The sequence below is a fragment of the Brienomyrus brachyistius genome, chromosome 10 (genome assembly GCF_023856365.1).
Source record: "Brienomyrus brachyistius isolate T26 chromosome 10, BBRACH_0.4, whole genome shotgun sequence".
In the NCBI taxonomy this organism is placed as follows: Eukaryota; Metazoa; Chordata; class Actinopteri; order Osteoglossiformes; family Mormyridae; genus Brienomyrus; species Brienomyrus brachyistius.
Genome location: NC_064542.1, coordinates 17239307 through 17257174, shown reverse-complemented (window position 1 = coordinate 17257174; position 17868 = coordinate 17239307). Strand labels below are relative to the sequence as shown.

Below are 17868 nucleotides of genomic sequence, written 5' to 3'. Positions count from 1 at the left end.
CCCATTTCTACGGATATGGAAATAATAATAATAGTGAACAAGTATTGACACCATTTTTCATCTTTATGTGAATTAACATCAATCCAAAGAAACACAAATCATGAAAACCACAATATTTACTATAAAAGTTGTTTCACATGGGTACATATGTTACACATGTAATACACATGTATAAAGGGAAGGACAATGACAATATCCTTTAAGTCTAATTTAGCATTAAAATGCTGTATATTAGACAATATAATGTAAGATGTATATGTGAAGACTGCATTCCCTACAAACAAGCAAATACAGCCTTCTTTCCAAAAATTGTCTTCTTGGTCTGAGTTGGACATCCTGTGTCCTACTCTTTAATTCCACGCATATCACCCTTGGCACTCTGGTATGCAAGAAAATCTACAAAAAATGAACATGTAAGGATGAGAAAAAACTACTGTACCTTCAAATGTTACCTGTAAGAGAGCGAGGTGTGTGGCACAGTATGGGTTTCCTTATTGAAATGTTACCCCCCCAGTAACAGTCCAAAGAAATAGGAAGTTGTTTATATTCTCCAGACAGTGAGGGGTAAGGGAAGTCATGCCAGGCCAGAGGTCAGGGAGGCTGATCTGGGCCAGGGATGCACTGGCAAGCCTCTTTCAGCTTCAGTCTAGCTGCTGTTTGCAGTGGAGGTGGCTCACAGAGGCAGGTGCAGAGAGTAGTGTGAGCAGGCCCAGCGGCGCAGTGGCTTGCTGACCCTGCCGATGACAGGCAGCTTGTGGGCGTAGCCCCGAGGTGGCAGAGCCGATAAGGCTGGCGATGGAGTAAAGCTCGTCTGGAAGCGGCGGGCCTGGCACCGGCGACCCATCTGCCGTCCGCCGATGAGGAAGGAGAAGGCGGGGGGCCTGCTCAGCAAGGGGGCAAAGCGGGCCTTGGGGAACACATCACGGGATGGACCCGGTGGCCGCTGGCCTGGTCGGGCAGATGACGAGCGGGAGCGCTGCACTGATGACGAGCAGGAAGAGGAGCGAGGCAAGGACCTGGGGGGAGGCAGGGGGCGTCAGAGGGCACGCATACACTGCCTCTGTGTCTGTCACCTTCGTGTCGTCTCAAATAACCGGCAAATTCAACAGCATAAAAAGCTAAACAGCCTAATTAAGCATATGTTTAGAGGGAAGTCATCAGACCCATCCAAAAATATTTCAAATGTCCCATTAAAAAGTCAGAAAGGCTAAAGCAAAGCCTCAACTGACTAAGTCGGAAGCAGATGTGGACACGTCGTGGCCTACCTTCCCGGGGCAGGCAGGCTGGGCGGCGCTGGCTCGCCGTTGGGGCTGCCGTCCTGCCGCGGGCTTATGCTAAGGCTGGCTGTCAACTGGGGCATCTTGCGTGTCGTGTCCAGGCTGGCAGTGCCACCGCTCCCAGCGCTGCCACTGCCGGGAGGGTCCTTCCTAGGGCCGGGGGGCTGCAGTGAGGCCACTGGGGGGCTGCCCCCGACGCTGGGACCAGCACTGAAGCGCACTGCCAGGCTGTCCCCAAAGAAGGAGTAGAGCTCGCAGTACATGGCAGGAAGGGGCACAGGTGTCCACTCTTCCCAGGGCAAACCTGCGCCGCCCGCCTGTAGGTGGCTGGCGATACCCAGACCCGGCTCGGTTTGCGGCTCAGGGGGTGGGCTCAGCCCGGGGGAGCTCTCACGGCCTCCGATGGTCCCCCCAGCACCTGACATCCCACCAACCCTTACTTCTCTTGCCCCAGACAGAGACAAGGCCTTCATCTTCAGCAGACGTTCCACTGCCACCTGCAGGGGGAAATGTGCGATGATAAGCGAACATCAGTGACTGAAACTTTAAGAACCACGGCTGACACAAGGCAGCGGTGTGCACACGCACCAAGATGGCCCCATAGACCTTGTGCCCGTCAGCCTTGACCTGGGCGTTGGAAACAGAATAGTCATCCAACACAGCCTGGAGGTTGGCCCAGTAGGCCGGGAGGTGAGGGTATAAAACACGTTCTACAGCCTGAAAAACACACAAGCAGGGGAAGAAAACGCTGGTTAAAACAAACAAGCAAAAATTAAGAGAAAAGCACTTCAGTAACAGCACACGTGACACAGGGTGGGACTAAACTCAGCAGATGCCCATGATGTCTTCACTGACTACAAATGGCAATCAGAGGTCAGTACCTTCCAGCCCAGCGCGTGCAGCCCCACCACGGCTCCATAGTGCGAGCAGAGCGGCCGCACAGGGTCCGACAACACCTTCTGAAGAGACAGCAGGATCTGGTGGTACAGGCCACTCACCAGGTCCCCGTGGGTCCTGCCAGAGGCAGACAGTGCATTTGGTCACATATACCTGACTGCTGAGGGAACCTCTATTTTTACCTGTTCGATAGTCTGTTATTGTGCAGAGAAGTTAAAGAGTCAAAAGGAACAATGAGAGCTGCAGTAATGGCAAACAGGTGAGCATCAGTCCAGAAACAAAGCCCACAAGTCCCAGGATAATCTCTGCATTTCTGCCACCTTCACTGGCCATTAGATGAGCACCATAACATTCAGCTTTAAGGCAGATTATATGTATATTTCTGAGGCTACATGCCCACCAGAAGATGTGGCTGAGCAGCAAGGCGGCATAGTCACGCAGGGTCCAGTGGTCATTCAGGGGGTTAATGGAGGCAGCCAGGGGCTCCAGGATGCAGTACATGACACTGGACACCAGGCTGCGCACGTAAGAGCCCAGGTACAGGTAGGGGTTCTGCACCAGGCTCTTCACCATGTGCAGCAAGCGGTTCAGCTGCTCCAGGTCATGGCTGACAGACTTCACCTGGGGGGGGTGGTGGAAGGGGTGGAACACTAATCAGCTCAGGCTGATTCTTAACATTAGTAAGCACCATTCTTCTGGGCCTTTCGTCTGCCTGGCGGCCCGTTCCAGGGCATCAGTTTGATGTTACTGCTCTTTGTGACCACAAGCACTTGCATTCTGTATGTTCTACTGGAAGGTGATGCTTCAGCTGCTAGTGTTTTTAGTTGGCAGTACACAGCACCAGTACACAGCACCAGTACACAGCACCAATAGCCTACAAACACTGCACCACCGACATCCTTTTAAGATTAAGGCTTAAGATACTGATTTTTTTTTTTTTAACCTGGAAATTTAAATGTTTATAGGATTACTCCCCCTCATATATAACTTTCCCATCAAAATTATATGACAATAAGTGTATATATCATTCATACCGCCCAGCCCAAACCCCTTTCCTTTCACCAACATTAATTTATAATTATTTATGACATAATTTATCATACTCATGATGATGAGAAGCCAATCCCCAGAACAGGTAGAGGTGCACACAGACATGTTGAGAAAAGATTTGTGCAGGTTTGAGGTGCAGCGTTTGCACAGCCTTGGTAAATCCCTATAAACACAGACAATGTCTTGCTGGCCTCCTCAGATTTCTTATTAACAAACAGGATCTTACCCCACTGATGACATACACGAAGTATGGAAGGAGTGCAGCAATCTTCGAGTTTGACTGAAGATCTAACAGAGCCACCTAAAGCAGAGGACTTAATGTTAATGCAAACATTGGTTCTCAAACTTCTTCTGTCATGCTCTCCTTTGGAAGCAGTTTACTTCATGTTTGTTTTGCTGCCTGAAGGAAAAAAAAAAACACAGAAAGGTACCGATTGCTATTGCACCCATTTGAAAAACATATTCAGCTTTGGTTCCGCTCAGAGCATGTGCGCAGAGCAGAGTGGGAGTGACCGCAAAGTGGCATATTTAAAAATATCTCTCGCTCCATCTTGCTCTTGCAGGGTTCCCAATTCTCATGCATCTGCCGTGACACACAAGAAATCTTATGGCAAATCTATATTATTCCATTATAAATGTAAAATTAGTTATATCAAGTGTTGGGGCAGTTTGCAAACCCTACAATCTATTTACAAGGTAATAAAAGTAAACATGCGTGCAGACTTGTATCAAATTGAAAATCTCACGGCAAAGTTGGCAACCCACTAACATCTTGAAATAATTTCTGCTTAAATGTGGATTTGGGTGCCCAGTCATTTTGATGCCAGGATATAGTATAAGCTCAAATTAAAATACAATGCAGATTGTTTTCTTTTTTGGAGCGAGTGCTGAGCGACGAGTGTGTGCGACGAGTGTAAATTCTCATCAGTCCTCTCTGCTGACATGCTCTGGTTCCACTACACATTTTAGAGCACCCTCTCAACCTGGATTTGTTGTGCTTTGTGGTGGAGGGGACACGCCACACACTTAGACCCTCCCCACCAATTAAGCGATTAACGTGTGCTACCAACTGCCATTATGGAAACTGCTGATAAGGAGAAGTGTCAGGTTTGACCTTCATGAGGTGTGGGTCCTCCCCCAGGATGGAGCGAGTGATCTGCTGGTAGTACTTGTACAAGTCGTCTGACAGAGACTGCACCGCAGTAGGTACTGCAAGGAATACGACAGTCACTTAAAAGCTCACGTGCAGCTGCAAAACACAGGAAGAGTGGTTTGGTGATTTTACCCAGATTATGGTGTAGGTAGATGCCTAATCCTACCTGTGCCCTGAGGCTCTAGGTTTCCCTTCCCATCAAGGTAGGACACTTGGACTGCCAAAAATAAAACCAGCATTTAATCTTAACACATTACTTATACATTGTGACACGCAGCATGACAAGATACAACCCAAGGACACAATGGCAATACCACACACAGATGAGAGATGGTCAGAGACTGAGCCACACTATGCCTGGACACAGAGAAGGCTTTGAACACAGAGGCTATACCTCGCACCATGGTCTCCGCACAGCCTTTGGGAATATTTGTGGCCAGCGCCAGTTCCACCAGGTTAACGTCTCGGTCCTCCACAAAAAACAGCTCCCCTTCCTTTATCGGCCTGAAGGGCAGCACGTCTTGAGCCCCGTACCCACAGACCACCTGTGAGAGGCATCACCAAAAACGTTCAAATCCATCCACCCATCAGAGCACTACTACCTGAGAATCAGCACACAGCTGCGTGTCCGCTCACCTCTACGTTGCTCCACCGAAGTGCCCTGTTGAAGTCCTCAACTGTCAGCTTGCGCCGTTTGGCATGTCTCATGAATTGAGAGCTACTCTGCAAAAGTCAAAGGCAACAGTTGGTCAATTGGGACCAACGTCCCAGTGAGGCTGCTTACAGTGCGACAAAGCAGGCAGATACACAGGAAAAACAGGAATGGGACACACAGATTACACCCGCCCTAAGCAGTCGGGAAACACTCACCTTCAAAGCCTATACAATGTCAACTGAAAATAACATCTCCTGACTTGTAAACATTGAGTTACTTTCAATAGAAATGACAACATATATTAATAGTGCAACTGGACACAATACACACATTGAACCAGCACCCTCTGCTTACCTGTGTAGCTTCTCTCAGGCGGTAGCACACATCCTCAGCCAGCAGGGCGGAAACTTCATCAGTGAGCTCCACTCCAGCGCTTTCCGCCATAAGCCTGATGGACTCCCGGGATACCTCTGCAAAGCGGCGCTCTTCTCTGTCAGCCATTGCTGTGGTGCTGCCCCTGTGACCAGGACTGTCACAATATGAATATTAAATGACTACAGAGACAATGCCTTCAGGGTTGGAGTTTTCAATCCTGGCTCTCTCTGCCGGGTCTATGGAGTTTGCATATTCTCCGTGTGCCCTGCGATGCACTGGGATCCCATACAGGGAGTACCCTAGTTTGAACTCTGTGCTACCTGGGCCAGGCTGCAGCACCCCAGACCTTCCTACCCACCCATCTCTCACCGCCTCATAAACATCATTTTGACATCATGCTAAAAATGACTGCGAAAACATTGCTAGTAGATTGTTTTTAATTTTACAAAACGTTCGTCTTATGGAGGCCATTACCTGTTAAGTTAATCAATTAGCTGTAAAACATAATGAAAACGAACCGAAGGACATTCCCTCCCTACATACACCTAGTATATTTCCTGTCCATAATAAGAGCCAAAATCATAGTAAACCTGATAGTTTTGTAGGGGTTAAAGTTAACGATCAGTCTGATCTACCAGGATAACGTGCTGAAGCACTATTAGTGTTACTCGGCACTTGTTACATTTTTTAAACAAGCAATTTCAGTAATGCTTAACCCACTTAAGGCTACTTCACCGTACTCATCGGGAACTCGACACTGTACAGGTTCATACACATCCCTCCCCCCAAAATCGTAAAAAGTTTTCCATGCAGACTCGATTGCGCATTTAAGTTTAGGCAAAGCCGGCTACTACCTGCTAGACCAAGACTGTTGTGCCCCAGCGAGCAGCCCGCGGATGTATCAGTACCTTCTGCCCTCCGACAGAATACAAACGAATCAACTTCCGGTGTTTAACACACCGCCTGGCGCGATGATTGGTCGAATAGCAACCCGCACGCTCTGACGACATTTGGCATGGAGCCGACCGGAAGTTTGCCGGTCTAGCTCTCCAACTGTGCTTTCACTTGAAATACTGTTTAACGGATGGTTTTTAATAAGGAAAGAAACGTTTCCAACTTCACTCCTAAAAATGTTATGCAACGTTCCGTTCTAGCAGATTGAATGCTTCAAAGTAAGCCTCATGACGCGAATTGCGTAATTTTTCGAGTAGAGACTGCATATCAATTTGATCACGTTATTGACTTTGATGGACCGCCTTTGTTCTGGACTCACCCTATAATTACCCACCAGAGCACAACTAACATGCAAGACTTGTTCTTGCAGCACACTTAAGGTACACTAAAGGGGACATTTAAGCAACAGCTATCCACAAATCAAATGCACAAAAGAGTTTGGCTTAAGATTGAATGGTTTATTATCCAGGAGTGGAGAGGTTAGTCTCAAAATAAATTAGTCAGTCAAACACCTTAAATTACACAAGGATTAAATACCAACAATCAACGTTGACTTGTGTCATCTGAGAAATATGTACAAAGATTAAAAACAAATAAAATATTAGGTTCACACTAAAGGCTCCATTTAAATATTCACATGCTGATAATGGCATTCACCAAGTCCAGTGACTCAAACCTGTAAGGTTCTGGTAGCAGGTCCCAGATGCACATGCTATCCCAACACACATGGCACAGCAGACTAATGATTACTTCAAAAAAAAAAAAAAAAAAAAAAAAAAGCAGGGATATTGCTCATAAAACGCCCAAAGTTTGAGAAACACTGGCTCGTCAAGCAATATAGAACAGCAATCAGTATCTAGAGGTAAAGGAAACCACACTTTGAATGATAGAAAAAAATATCCAGACTCAGACTGACACATTAAATAAGCATGCTAAACTCAACTGTGCCATCAAAATACTACCTCAAGTTGGTTTTAGAACAAAAACACCCCCCTTCCAAAATTAAGATTGCATACATGGAGGGTTAAAAACAGGACCATCACCCACTTAGACTAAATGCTTTTACCCTCCACACCTGGGGAGCTATTGACCCTTGCAGGAGTACTTTCCAGCTGCTTCAACCTCCAGGCCAGAGGCAGGAGGAGGTCATTCAGGTGTTGGCTGGAGAAAGTGAATGCATTGTGGCCCAGTGGGACAGAAGAGGCTATTGGTGGGGTAAGGGTACAAGAGTCATCCAAGTATACAGGTGAAGTCAAAGCAGATGGAGAAGGGGAAGAGGATGAATCAGGTGAAGACAGCAAGTCTGAGGCTAGGGACAGGGCTCTCCCAGCCAGCCGCTGTGCACAGGAAACACCCAGACTGCAGTCCGGGCCTCCAGCAGAGTTGGCTGCTGGAACTCTGTGCTGGAAGCGACAGCGGGTCCCGTACAGGCAGAAGCCAAAGGAGCTGAAAGTGCGGCACAGAGTGCCAGGCTGACGGCCCCCTTTATGCTGTGGGCACCCATGCTTACCATTCTCATCCTCCTCATCACCAACATCAACATGCAGAAAGTTGCAGCGGGCACCAAACGGACACACACCAAAGGAGCGGAAGGTACGGCAGGGGATGTTGCGGCGCCGCGGCCTGACCTGCCTCTGCTCCTCGGGTCCGTGCACAAAGAGGCAGCGGGCACCATAAGCACAGTAGCCAACAGTGTGGAAAGCATGACACAGCTCTGTCTTGTACTTGGGGTGGCGGGAGGGCACGCGTAGGTCATGGAGACCATGGGCAAACTGACAGCGCTCAGCATACTTGCAGGAACCGGTCTCAGCATAGCGGCTACACAACTCCGTCTTGTAGCGCGTCGAGCACAGCCATGGCGACTGGGGCACATGGGAGGACACGGGGGATTCCACCAGCGGCAGCAGAGCCTCTGCCAAGGACAGGCCAGACCAGTGCAGAGGTTCAACTGGAAACAGGGACTCCTCACTGTCCTCATCTTCTGGGTAAGGGGTGAGCAACAGGTCTGCAACCTAAATGAAACGAAAATCTGTTTGTAGTACGTCTGTGGTTTTTTCACTTTTTGAAGCATATGTTTGTGTGTTCACAATTACGTACTTTTTTGAAATTCCACAAGAATTTGTATTTAAGTTTCTTTAGCAGACGTTTTTATTCAAAGCACCACACGTTTGAGAAAGCAGGGGTTAACAGCCTTACTTAAGATTTAGAAACTAACAACCAAACCATTCTTATCTCACAAAACAGGAACAAATTGATGTACTGATGTACCATTGGATTAATTAAGTAGGGAAAACTACTCAAATTAAGAAAGCCCCTTCAAGAACTACAATAGAGGTGTTCTGCAGGCACGACATATTAAAACACACACATATATATATATATATATAAAAAAAATAATAACCCACCTCCTCCTCAGACATAACTGAAGTCAAGTCCACTCTGAATTATCGGACAAAAGAGATCTTCAGTAGATCAGTAGCTGCCCCACAGTCAATTCCCAGCAGGTCTTACTAATTAGCTTACACTCCCCTACAGCAACTAAAAAAAAGCACCATTGACGTTTTACGTACATCGAAAGGCAATTTCGTATAAACCGCGCTCAGCTGCTGTATTTGATACGTCAAGAGGAGCGTCTGATAGCCAGCAAGATTAGAAGCGCCAGGTGAATGTCCTTAATTGGTTCGCACAGCATAGATAGTGCTGTAATAAACATTTGCCGCTATATGGGGGAAAACACTAAGGTGTATTCTTTGTTAATGTCGCGCCTGGGTAATTTAATTAAACAGTTAGCTTGATTAGAATATTCAACTTGCATGTAGTTCATGTAAATGATATGAGCACAATTAAAACTGCATCTTTTACGGAAGTTTGAAAATCTAGATTTTTTTGTAGACAAAGAGCGTATGTCTTTCAAATTGTGTAAAATAAAAGGTTAATTTAATTTTAAAGAATTGATCATCTACTAAAAGTATATGGCATATCAACACGTTGATTGAGCATCATGGTCACTACACAGGAAATACTTATTATGGAAAGTGAAAGGGCACTCTAAAATGTACAATTTTTACTGAGCAGCACAATGGCTCAAATGTCTCAAGTTTTGTCGGACTGTGCCAGTGGCATTGTCGGTGGGGGTCTATTGGCAGAGTCATTTCTCTTCCATACGCCATTTTCAATAGCCTTTTATAGATTCTGGCCGTACGCCCAACCTGATTCACAATCGTAGACCACGTGGTCTGCATACACTGGATCGGCGCGTGTACAGCGTGAACAGTGGGACATTACACAAGGCAGAATCCGCAACCTGATCAACGCTCCGTGTGTCACTGCTACAGGCAGGGTAGACGGTGATAACAGCAGACATAAAGATGGGGATTGTGTTCCACGAGCCACCTTATTTTCGGGTTGGCATTGAACAAAAGAGTCCAATGAATCACATTTCAGAGATTGGAAATTCATTTCTTTTCATCAAAAGACTTTGAAATGGTTGTTGCATTTATATTTTGTTCAATACAGAAGGAACAAATTGTCTGACATTTAAAACTAAGTTTAGGCAAAGTTAGGCATCCATGTTGACATTCATGACACGCATCTTCAGAAAATGAGTCGGTTGGAACAATATTTCAAAGGTTGCATCGACTGAAGCATTCTAAAGGAGGAAGATACCATTATACGATGTTCCAAAATATGCAGCAATGAAACGTCGTTTCCTCCGTGCTATGCTGTAAAAAGTGAACTGACGTTTGACAAAGCCGTGAGACTCGACTGATCCAGAACGGAATTACTGGCCATCGGCTACATTTTTTTTATAGCTGAAACATTAAAACATGCACTTGTCAAAAGTATGAGAAACTTGTAACAATTTTCACACAAAAAATGTACATAAAGAAAATTTGCACGTCAAGAAGAAAAAAACCTTTATTTCTTATCTCAAGATACATTAATAAGGTACATAGACACTGGAATTAAAAAAAAAAATTGTAGCATATTTCTCTAGCGTACAAAATCCACTCCCCGTTTCTGAACTCATACCCACATTCCCCGCATCTGGTAATGCAGACCAATTACAAGTTCCATATATTAAACTCCTCTACAATTAAAAGAACAGAATACTCCAGATTCCACTTTGTTCCTAAACGGTCTGTCCTGCCAATTTGCTTTCAGCTGGCTTCTCAGTCTGCGCAGATTAATCTCAAAAAAACACTTTAGGTTAATCTTCCAAAGAAATTCCTAACCTACCTCTGGATGCTCGAATCAAAAGTGCAAAATGGACCATGGAATAGCAACCTTAACCAATTAATCATTTTAAATTTGTCACCTGCTGATGAAGAAACAAGGCAACCATGATCCAGGTCAGCTGCTGGGGGGAGGGGGGTATCCCTGAGGAAGACAACCAGGGCCTGGTTCAGCTCCTTTCACCACTCTAACAATAACGGATAATCTCCTCTGCAGGCTTTCTTGGTCCGAGTGGAAATCTCAGTGCTCAGTGGTGCAAACATCAATTGGCCAGCAAGTCACGTCAGGTGTGAAGGTATGCTTAGGCTTTCACCAAATCCTCAAATGCATGGTCCATCTTCAAACTTCTGCCATTAGCCTTGCAGGCAGGTGCATTTCCTTCTGCAAAGGCTGACACCCCCAGCACATTAGCATAAGTGCATCCAACGGGATGGTTTTACGTGTTATGCAGCCATACCACACCAGCATGTCCTCATCTTCACCCACTTCCACAAATCTTCACGTTTCTCCGAGAATTTCAGCTAGCTGTTCAGTACTGAGCACGTTACCATTTGCCAGCATCAGACACCGTGCTCGTTCCATATGTCCACTGAACCCAGTAGCACTTGCTGGTCAATCTTTCCCACAGGGAACAAACTTCCACCCATAGGTGGTGGAAAATCCATAGCCCGAGTTTCACCCTCTAGATACACTTTCACACATTATAAAGTCATTCAACTTGAGTCTGAACAGATTCCATGAGAGGAAAATTATCCGACTGGACCTGGTAGTCAAACTAATTATAAGGAGAATTAACCTTAAGATAAACGGTCCATAGCAAAACTGCTACAATAGGTCCGTTTTCAATATAAACGCCTGGTACCATATCCACAATAGGGATAATACAGCCAATTTACAAATTTTAAGAATGGCAACAGATTTTGCCACATCTGTTAACAAGATTCTAATACCAGTGAGGGCTAAGAGTATATTTGTTTGGATGTGGGTGGGTTAAAGTTTTTTATTTTTTCCCTTTATCAGATTATGGCATCTTCACCGAGTCATACTCACAATGTATTTTCTAACACAAAGGGAGAGGAGAGTTTTTTTTTGTTTTTTTTTTGGGGGGGTGGTGGGGGGGTGGTGGTGTTTCGTAAAGCCTGCTAAAAACAAATTATTATTAATTCTACAGAGATGGTGGCAGTTATTCACTCTTAGTTCACTGAAAAATATGACAGGGGAACAGGGGGGCAAATCCATTGCCACCAAGCATAAAAATTTCATCCAAATGTCAAAATACCCCCCCTTACCACCCACCATCCCAAGTGTAACATCTCAAAATCAGAAAATATTTACACAAAAAAGACCTGAAGGAAAAAGTGTGCTTTAACGATTTGAACATGAGCACAATTCTTTATACGTGTTAAAATTGTTATTTAAAAATTTGAAATGACAGTAATAAAATGATTTAAAAGTCCAAAAAAAAAAAACAATACCTATTGGGGTAACGTGTGCAAGTGGGTTGGCGAATGCGTTTGGGATTACAGTCTGCACACTATAGGGTTTTAGAAAGTAGACATTTCCCAGGAAGGGAGAATAACAAAAAAGACAACGACAATATGTATGATGGCAGGCTGCTCAGTCCTCAAGCACAATGGGCTCGTTGGTGCTGGAGGGCAGGATGGGGCCTGGCAGTGGGCGAAGAGACGCTGGCAGCTTCACCCGCACGGCAACGTGGGGCTTCCTGGCCGCTCTCCTCATCTCCGCCTGTGTCAGGTGTTTCCTGAGGGCTCTGAAATAGCACCATACAGACCACTCTATACTCAGGATTTTGCAACAATGCACTCAGAACCCAGTTGTCTAAGTCCCAAGAACAGTTTAAAAACTGCTCCTCTTGACATATCAAGTCCAACAGCTGAGCACGGTTTATACAAACAGTTGAAAAAGATAAGAACTGAAAATAATGCTTTAAGAGGTCTCAGTAAACCATACTTACACAAAAGCACTGGCTAGCTGCAATATCACTGTACAATAAAATCCTATACATCAGAGTGCTTTGTGGTATTATACTAACCCTTTTACATACCCGTATGGTGGGAGACCCACCTAGAGCATGTTCTTCAGATGTACTTTTGAGGTCTGCCATGGCCCTGTGAGAACACCCACCTGGTGTCCTTGGTGGCCACAAATACTACAGGGTTGGGAGCATCTCCCTGGTTGACTTTCTGGCGCTTGATGACAGACTGGGAGGTGGTCCTCATGGCAGAAGTGAATGGCCTGCCATTGGCAGCAAAAGGGAGCCCAGCAACCTGCAAAACACAGAGGGGTAGTGTCATCAGATGACCGTAAAGCCTTTAAGTCATGGCTGGTGAAAGGGATGAAGATGTTACAATCAACCTGCTTCTAACAGGTGATCCATACTAGCTCAGCTGGACAACTCACACTGTCAAATGTCCTCTTTCCCAGCAGGTTACTGGCTGCCCGAGGCTGCGTCACCTGGTTGCGGTTAATGGGGGTAGGGGCCCCCCTGGGGGCCTTCAGCTTCAAAGGAGCCTGGAGAGCTGACAGTGAAGACAGAGGATCACTCACACTGCATGTGTAAGACTCCACTGGTCTCCAAAACTGCAGGCGTCAAACTGACTAGCTGCCCCAGGTGTCAGTCTTACCCAGCTCTTTAACTATGGTGACCAGAGTGGGCCGAACAACTGGCCGGTTCTTCACAGGAGTTTTAGATGCTTTAGGGAGCCGGATCATGCCTGAAAGAGAAAAATGAAGATTCGACATGAGACAGCTGATTATTGATAATTGATAGTGTTCTAAATATTGATTTCGATACGCATCGTTTCTGTAATTTTGAAACCGTACCAATATTCATTTACTATAGTGTTGAATTTATCCATGTCAAATGTGACATACCCATTATTCACTAATGTACTCCCTGTGGCTCACTACTATCTTACTATTGAAGGATCAGTAATTTAGTTCTTTACTAACACCCAAATTATTTGCTTGCAAATAAAAACCTTAAACTAAACAAAAGAGTGAAAAATGGGAATAGGTCAACTAAAAATTGAGTGAATGAAGCTCTCCAACTGGCTATTCTGCTGGCTGATGAACCACACTCCATCCTCAAAATTCAAGCCGGGGTTGTTATAAAATGCAGTGAAAATTCAGCAGGCAGTTTCTTTAACCAAATTACGGAAACAAATAGTATGAAGCAGCTTTTTTTCCAACTGTGTAAAACAGTGGTTCTGAAACTAGTGGCATGCAAAGTGTATCTGAACGTGGTCATATTGGTGGTACATGGCAAGGGCATGGCTACGGGTCAGTAGTCTGCCCACCCAAACATTTATAACGTACTGTTGCCTTCCTCCCTCAGGTCCACAACTTTTACTGTAGTCACACCCCCATGCCATCAACCACTTTAAGCATCGTCATATCCTGGTAACGGGAAGTGTATAACTTACACTCTGCCTTGACGGCATTGGCATTGATGGAGGCGTAGGGGCGGCGGGCAGCACGGCGAGGCTGTAGGATGTCCTGGCACACCCGACGGGCGATTCTGGTTAGCTTGGTGGTCTGCAGGATGAAGGTCTGGCGGTTTTTGGCCAGCAGTTTGGCCCTGCCGGCGCTACTGGTGAAGGGAGACATGCCTTGCACTTCCTGGCGGGTCATATGAACTCGGGGGGCGGCATCCTTGGGAAGAGGGGAAGTGAAAATCTGAATCAGGAGAAGTGCACCTAGCCACACTGCATCTAACTACAGCAGTGTCCGACATGGCTCCACACTGCATCTAACTACAGCAGTGCAATAATTAGCTAATAAAGAATGAAATATATTTTATCCAGAATCATGCGGCCCTACCAGAGACCACCCAAAATATATTGGTGCCCGATGACAAACTTTGGCAATAGATTGGTAATGATAAAATTTGTTGGGCATTAAGTTGTTTAGAAAAAATGAGACCTGCAATTCTTTAAATATAAAGAATATGACCCCTTCTCCACCAGACTATAAAGAGCTCTATGTAGCTAGAGTGCAATAGCTAAACTGCCACAAAACTGGTAATGCCATACGTACCGAACTTGCTCTTGTGGCGCCCTCTAGCTGTGTGGGGGTTTTCAGACCTCCATACTTCTTCCAGTAAATCCAGCATGATGCGCACAGTCGGCACTGCATGTTGGGGGGGCCCCAGGCATACCACTGTGGTGACTGAGCAGCTGCAGGACGTACGAGAGCAGGGTGACAAAAGCCCCAGTTATCAAGTACCAACACACCACAGGATTCCAGTCAGCAATGTACTGTGTGTGAAATTTCACAGTAGGTCTACCTCATTTAATAAGGCAGCTGTTCATGCTGCCATGTTCATGCCCCAGGTGTTGCACGTCTGGAGAGCGATACTCACTGTGGCAGCTCTCGCAGCTGAGCCCTTTCTGAAAGCCTGCTGCTCCATTCATGCCAGGCTTGTTGCCTGGGGCCATGATCTGGTTCGGGTTGGGCTTGGTACTGGTAAAGAGGAATAGGTAAATAACAGTGACACTTCACAATTCTACACTACAGATAATACGATGACACAGTGTAGAACATTTACACGACACTGCAGTTTCTGTCCAAGCATTTTTATTAAAGGCGTGTGTGAGCTGCAACATTCTACCCAGCAGAGTATGCCATGACCAACTGAACAATGCCTGAAGAACACGTACTCATACAAGATAGACACTCAGGGTGAGATGCAAGACAAGAATGTTTACACAAACAGAGAACCTGACAAGTGAACACAGGTTCATGACTGATGAACAATCGGACTAATAGTTAGAACAAAACGTCACCCAAGAGGACACTTACTAGGTTGGGATGTAAACCTGTTTCAGTTTGCTGTCTGCTTCTGCTGCTTTCAGCCTTTTCTGAACACAGAGAAAGACAGAACAACTAACTATTAGCAAGTTGTAAATATAACAAGCTTGACAGTGCATCAGGCATTCTGTTATGGAGAGGCCAAATACAGCTCAAGAGAAGAAAAACGAGCATTTCTTTGAAAGTTACAATCAGCTGTGAGGACAGAGTACAGCCGATCAGTGACACTACATTCACTTCACGGTTAAGCTTCCCTTGGCCTCAAAGACACAGCACAGCAGTTTTCTGTTGAGCTAAACATCGGTTAATTCAAACTGACAAGTAATGTACTAATGTGTTATATTGTGAATGAGACAATGTGTCAGAGCTGTCATATAAATCAGCAGAGCAAATGAGCCTGTGTATATGTTAGGTAGAGAGCTCACCTGCTGAATGTAGCGGTCCGTAGTTTTCCACATGTAGTAGAATTGAACGACACTGGCCAGCGATTTCCAGGGCAGCTGTCAGGGATATTCAAACATGATGTGTTACCCTAAACTGAGAAGCACCCCACCCTGACACTGTCAGCAAGCATCAACAACACATGTAGGTTATCTTACTGTTTTTGCCTGTTTTGCCTACAGGTGATGCCATAACTATAAAATACAGATGCTCCTCTACTTACAAATGAGTTACTTTCCGAACGGCCGTTCGTAACTTCAAATGTTTGCAAGTCCTTATTCAACATCTTTTTAAGGGTATATGCAAGAACTAGTATGCTGGGAGTACGAACGCTACGCTGCTGCGCGGCAGGAGTAGCAGCCAGAAGTCGTACTAGGTGGAACTGGCGCATAGAAAAAAAAAATTGCAGATGGAAAACAGGAGCCCAAGGAACACAATTTTGACCTACGGTCCTCTCCATTCGTATGTCTGAAAGTTCGTAAGTAGAGGAGTGTCTGTACCAACATTTAGAGCTGTCAGGATTACTTGATTAAACTGGATCACTTGATTATTTACTTATTTTTAAGCATTGATTAAAATTTGCCTTCTCAATTATTTTGCGACATGGCAGAAGACCAAGCATAGAGCATAAATAAAAAGAGAATGAAAGCCGCAGCTGTGTATGAACACTTCATGTTAAAAGTGAATGACAATGTAATCATCGCAGAACTTCAATGTCACTTCACAGCAGCATGACTCAACACAACATCTTAAAAAGACGACGTCCACGTATTCACCGAATTCATGCAAGGGTAGCCAGAGACAACTACTAGCTATGTACCGTACAGCCTCTTAGAGTAGCCTGGGCCGCCTTTCTCATCATTTTGACTTAAAATATTTAGCTCAGTTTACTTTCCATGAATCCTGCATCTCAAGTAATTGCAGCCAAAATGAAGGCTAGTCCCATCACATACAAAATATGGCACATAATAAGCATATATTAAAAACCACATATATCTGATAGTTGTGCGTGTGTGTGTATGTATGTATATATATATGAACATATTATGACATTATACTTGACATTTTCTGACAAATATTGCAATATTTAGGCTATAAAACAAAAAAAATGAATATGTATCCAAAATAAACTACAGCCAAGTAAATAATAAATTAGTGTTGTTGCAGAGCCAACAAATCCCTTGCTCTAGCACAAAATCTGCTCTATGGAATACAAAATATTTCCATACAGAAGACGACAAATATCTTTCGGTGACCCGTTAACCGCATGTGTGAGTCACTGTGCACCCTGAGGTGAACTGGCAGCCCACCCAGGGTCGGTTCCTGCCTCGCACCAATTGCCATATGTATCATATATTACTCGATTAAATCAAGCAAATTAATTGGTAGATTATTCAAAATGTTAATGTAATCAATACTGACAGTCCTACTGACATGTAACCTAATTTAATCATCATGATATTGATTCAATGAAAGTGACTTCCTTTGTCAAGTTTCCTAGAGTCCTTCAAGCATCATGTTACCTAGAGCTCCCCCCCCCCCCCCCCCCCCCCCCCACTCCCCACGGCTTAATGCTTCCTTGGTGAGACACTCACAAAATCCTGGCGTATGTCGTTGAAATCCTTGCCGTACTTCTCCAGCGCTTCTTCGAACAGCATGGCCTCGGAGGCGCTCCATTCTTCCATCTCATCCCGACACAGCACTGGGCCGCCCTGGGGCACCAGCGTGGACATGGCACGTGCCAGGTCGTACTCGTTCTTCTGCAGGGTGTCCATGGCGTGAAACTGGAACGTGGGCATGGGCAGTACTGAGCCACTTTGGCTTGGCATTACTGACTGACACAACATATTTAGCTACTTTTCTCAACTTTTCCCCACTAGATTAAAATGCAATTAAAAACCCAGCCTAGTTGGACGCTTCCCAAAGCGTCACTGTATTAGCACTATTTAAGGCTAAGACTAAGGGGACTTGGAACCACCATATAAAGCGGTGAAGGC

The 17868-nt window shown here is 45.3% G+C and overlaps 3 protein-coding genes across 5 annotated transcripts in view; all 3 read right to left on the bottom strand.

Moving 5' to 3' along the window:
* Positions 1 to 44: 44 nt before the first annotated feature.
* On the bottom strand, positions 45 to 6365 carry taf6l (TAF6-like RNA polymerase II, p300/CBP-associated factor (PCAF)-associated factor). Of its 2 annotated transcripts, none has more exons than XM_049029065.1 (12): positions 6262 to 6365; positions 5387 to 5549; positions 5014 to 5100; positions 4772 to 4922; positions 4544 to 4594; positions 4339 to 4433; positions 3451 to 3525; positions 2575 to 2795; positions 2159 to 2291; positions 1866 to 1994; positions 1266 to 1774; positions 45 to 1016 (listed from the first exon to the last, which is right to left on the bottom strand). In XM_049029065.1, exons 2-12 carry the CDS (start codon positions 5531 to 5533, stop codon positions 674 to 676), a joined length of 1941 nt encoding a protein of 646 aa, XP_048885022.1. In that variant the 5' UTR covers positions 5534 to 5549; positions 6262 to 6365; the 3' UTR covers positions 45 to 673. The 2 variants fall into 2 exon arrangements, with proteins under 2 accessions (XP_048885022.1, XP_048885020.1); XM_049029063.1 differs by having other exon boundaries at positions 5387 to 5561; positions 6262 to 6343.
* A 433-nt stretch (positions 6366 to 6798) lies between these two features.
* Positions 6799 to 8939, bottom strand: cth1 (cysteine three histidine 1). The gene is made up of 2 exons (XM_049028799.1): positions 8767 to 8939; positions 6799 to 8373 (listed from the first exon to the last, which is right to left on the bottom strand). The coding sequence occupies exons 1-2, from the start codon at positions 8779 to 8781 to the stop codon at positions 7414 to 7416; spliced, it is 975 nt and encodes a 324-aa protein (XP_048884756.1). The 5' UTR covers positions 8782 to 8939; the 3' UTR covers positions 6799 to 7413.
* Positions 8940 to 10253: 1314 nt separating this feature from the next.
* The window catches only part of mta2 (metastasis associated 1 family, member 2), a 28914-nt gene continuing 21299 nt past the window's right edge, over positions 10254 to 17868 (bottom strand). Inside the window, exons 9-18 of one of the 2 annotated variants that reach the window (XM_049028680.1) lie at positions 17467 to 17655; positions 15856 to 15930; positions 15422 to 15480; positions 14982 to 15082; positions 14657 to 14796; positions 14044 to 14272; positions 13243 to 13332; positions 13019 to 13137; positions 12743 to 12885; positions 10254 to 12368 (exon numbers count right to left, since the gene is read on the bottom strand). In XM_049028680.1, coding sequence (XP_048884637.1) covers positions 12215 to 12368; positions 12743 to 12885; positions 13019 to 13137; positions 13243 to 13332; positions 14044 to 14272; positions 14657 to 14796; positions 14982 to 15082; positions 15422 to 15480; positions 15856 to 15930; positions 17467 to 17655 — 1299 coding nt within the window. In that variant the 3' untranslated portion in view covers positions 10254 to 12214. Of the gene's footprint in view, positions 12369 to 12682; positions 12886 to 13018; positions 13138 to 13242; positions 13333 to 14043; positions 14273 to 14656; positions 14797 to 14981; positions 15083 to 15421; positions 15481 to 15855; positions 15931 to 17466; positions 17656 to 17868 lie in introns of both variants that reach the window. The other variant, XM_049028681.1, reaches the window with a different exon arrangement.

What these genes read in the sequence shown, in the direction of transcription:
- taf6l (XM_049029065.1), bottom strand. Translation starts at nt 5,533, where the DNA reads ATGGCTGACAGAGAAGAGCGCCGCTTTGCAGAGGTATCCCGGGAGTCC. An exon ending in TTCGGTGGAGCAACGTAGAG is followed by an intron (nt 4,923 to 5,013) that starts GTGAGCGGACAC and finishes TGCCTCTCACAG; the next exon opens with GTGGTCTGTGGGTACGGGGC. An exon ending in AGGTCTATGGGGCCATCTTG is followed by an intron (nt 1,775 to 1,865) that starts GTGCGTGTGCAC and finishes TTCCCCCTGCAG; the next exon opens with GTGGCAGTGGAACGTCTGCT.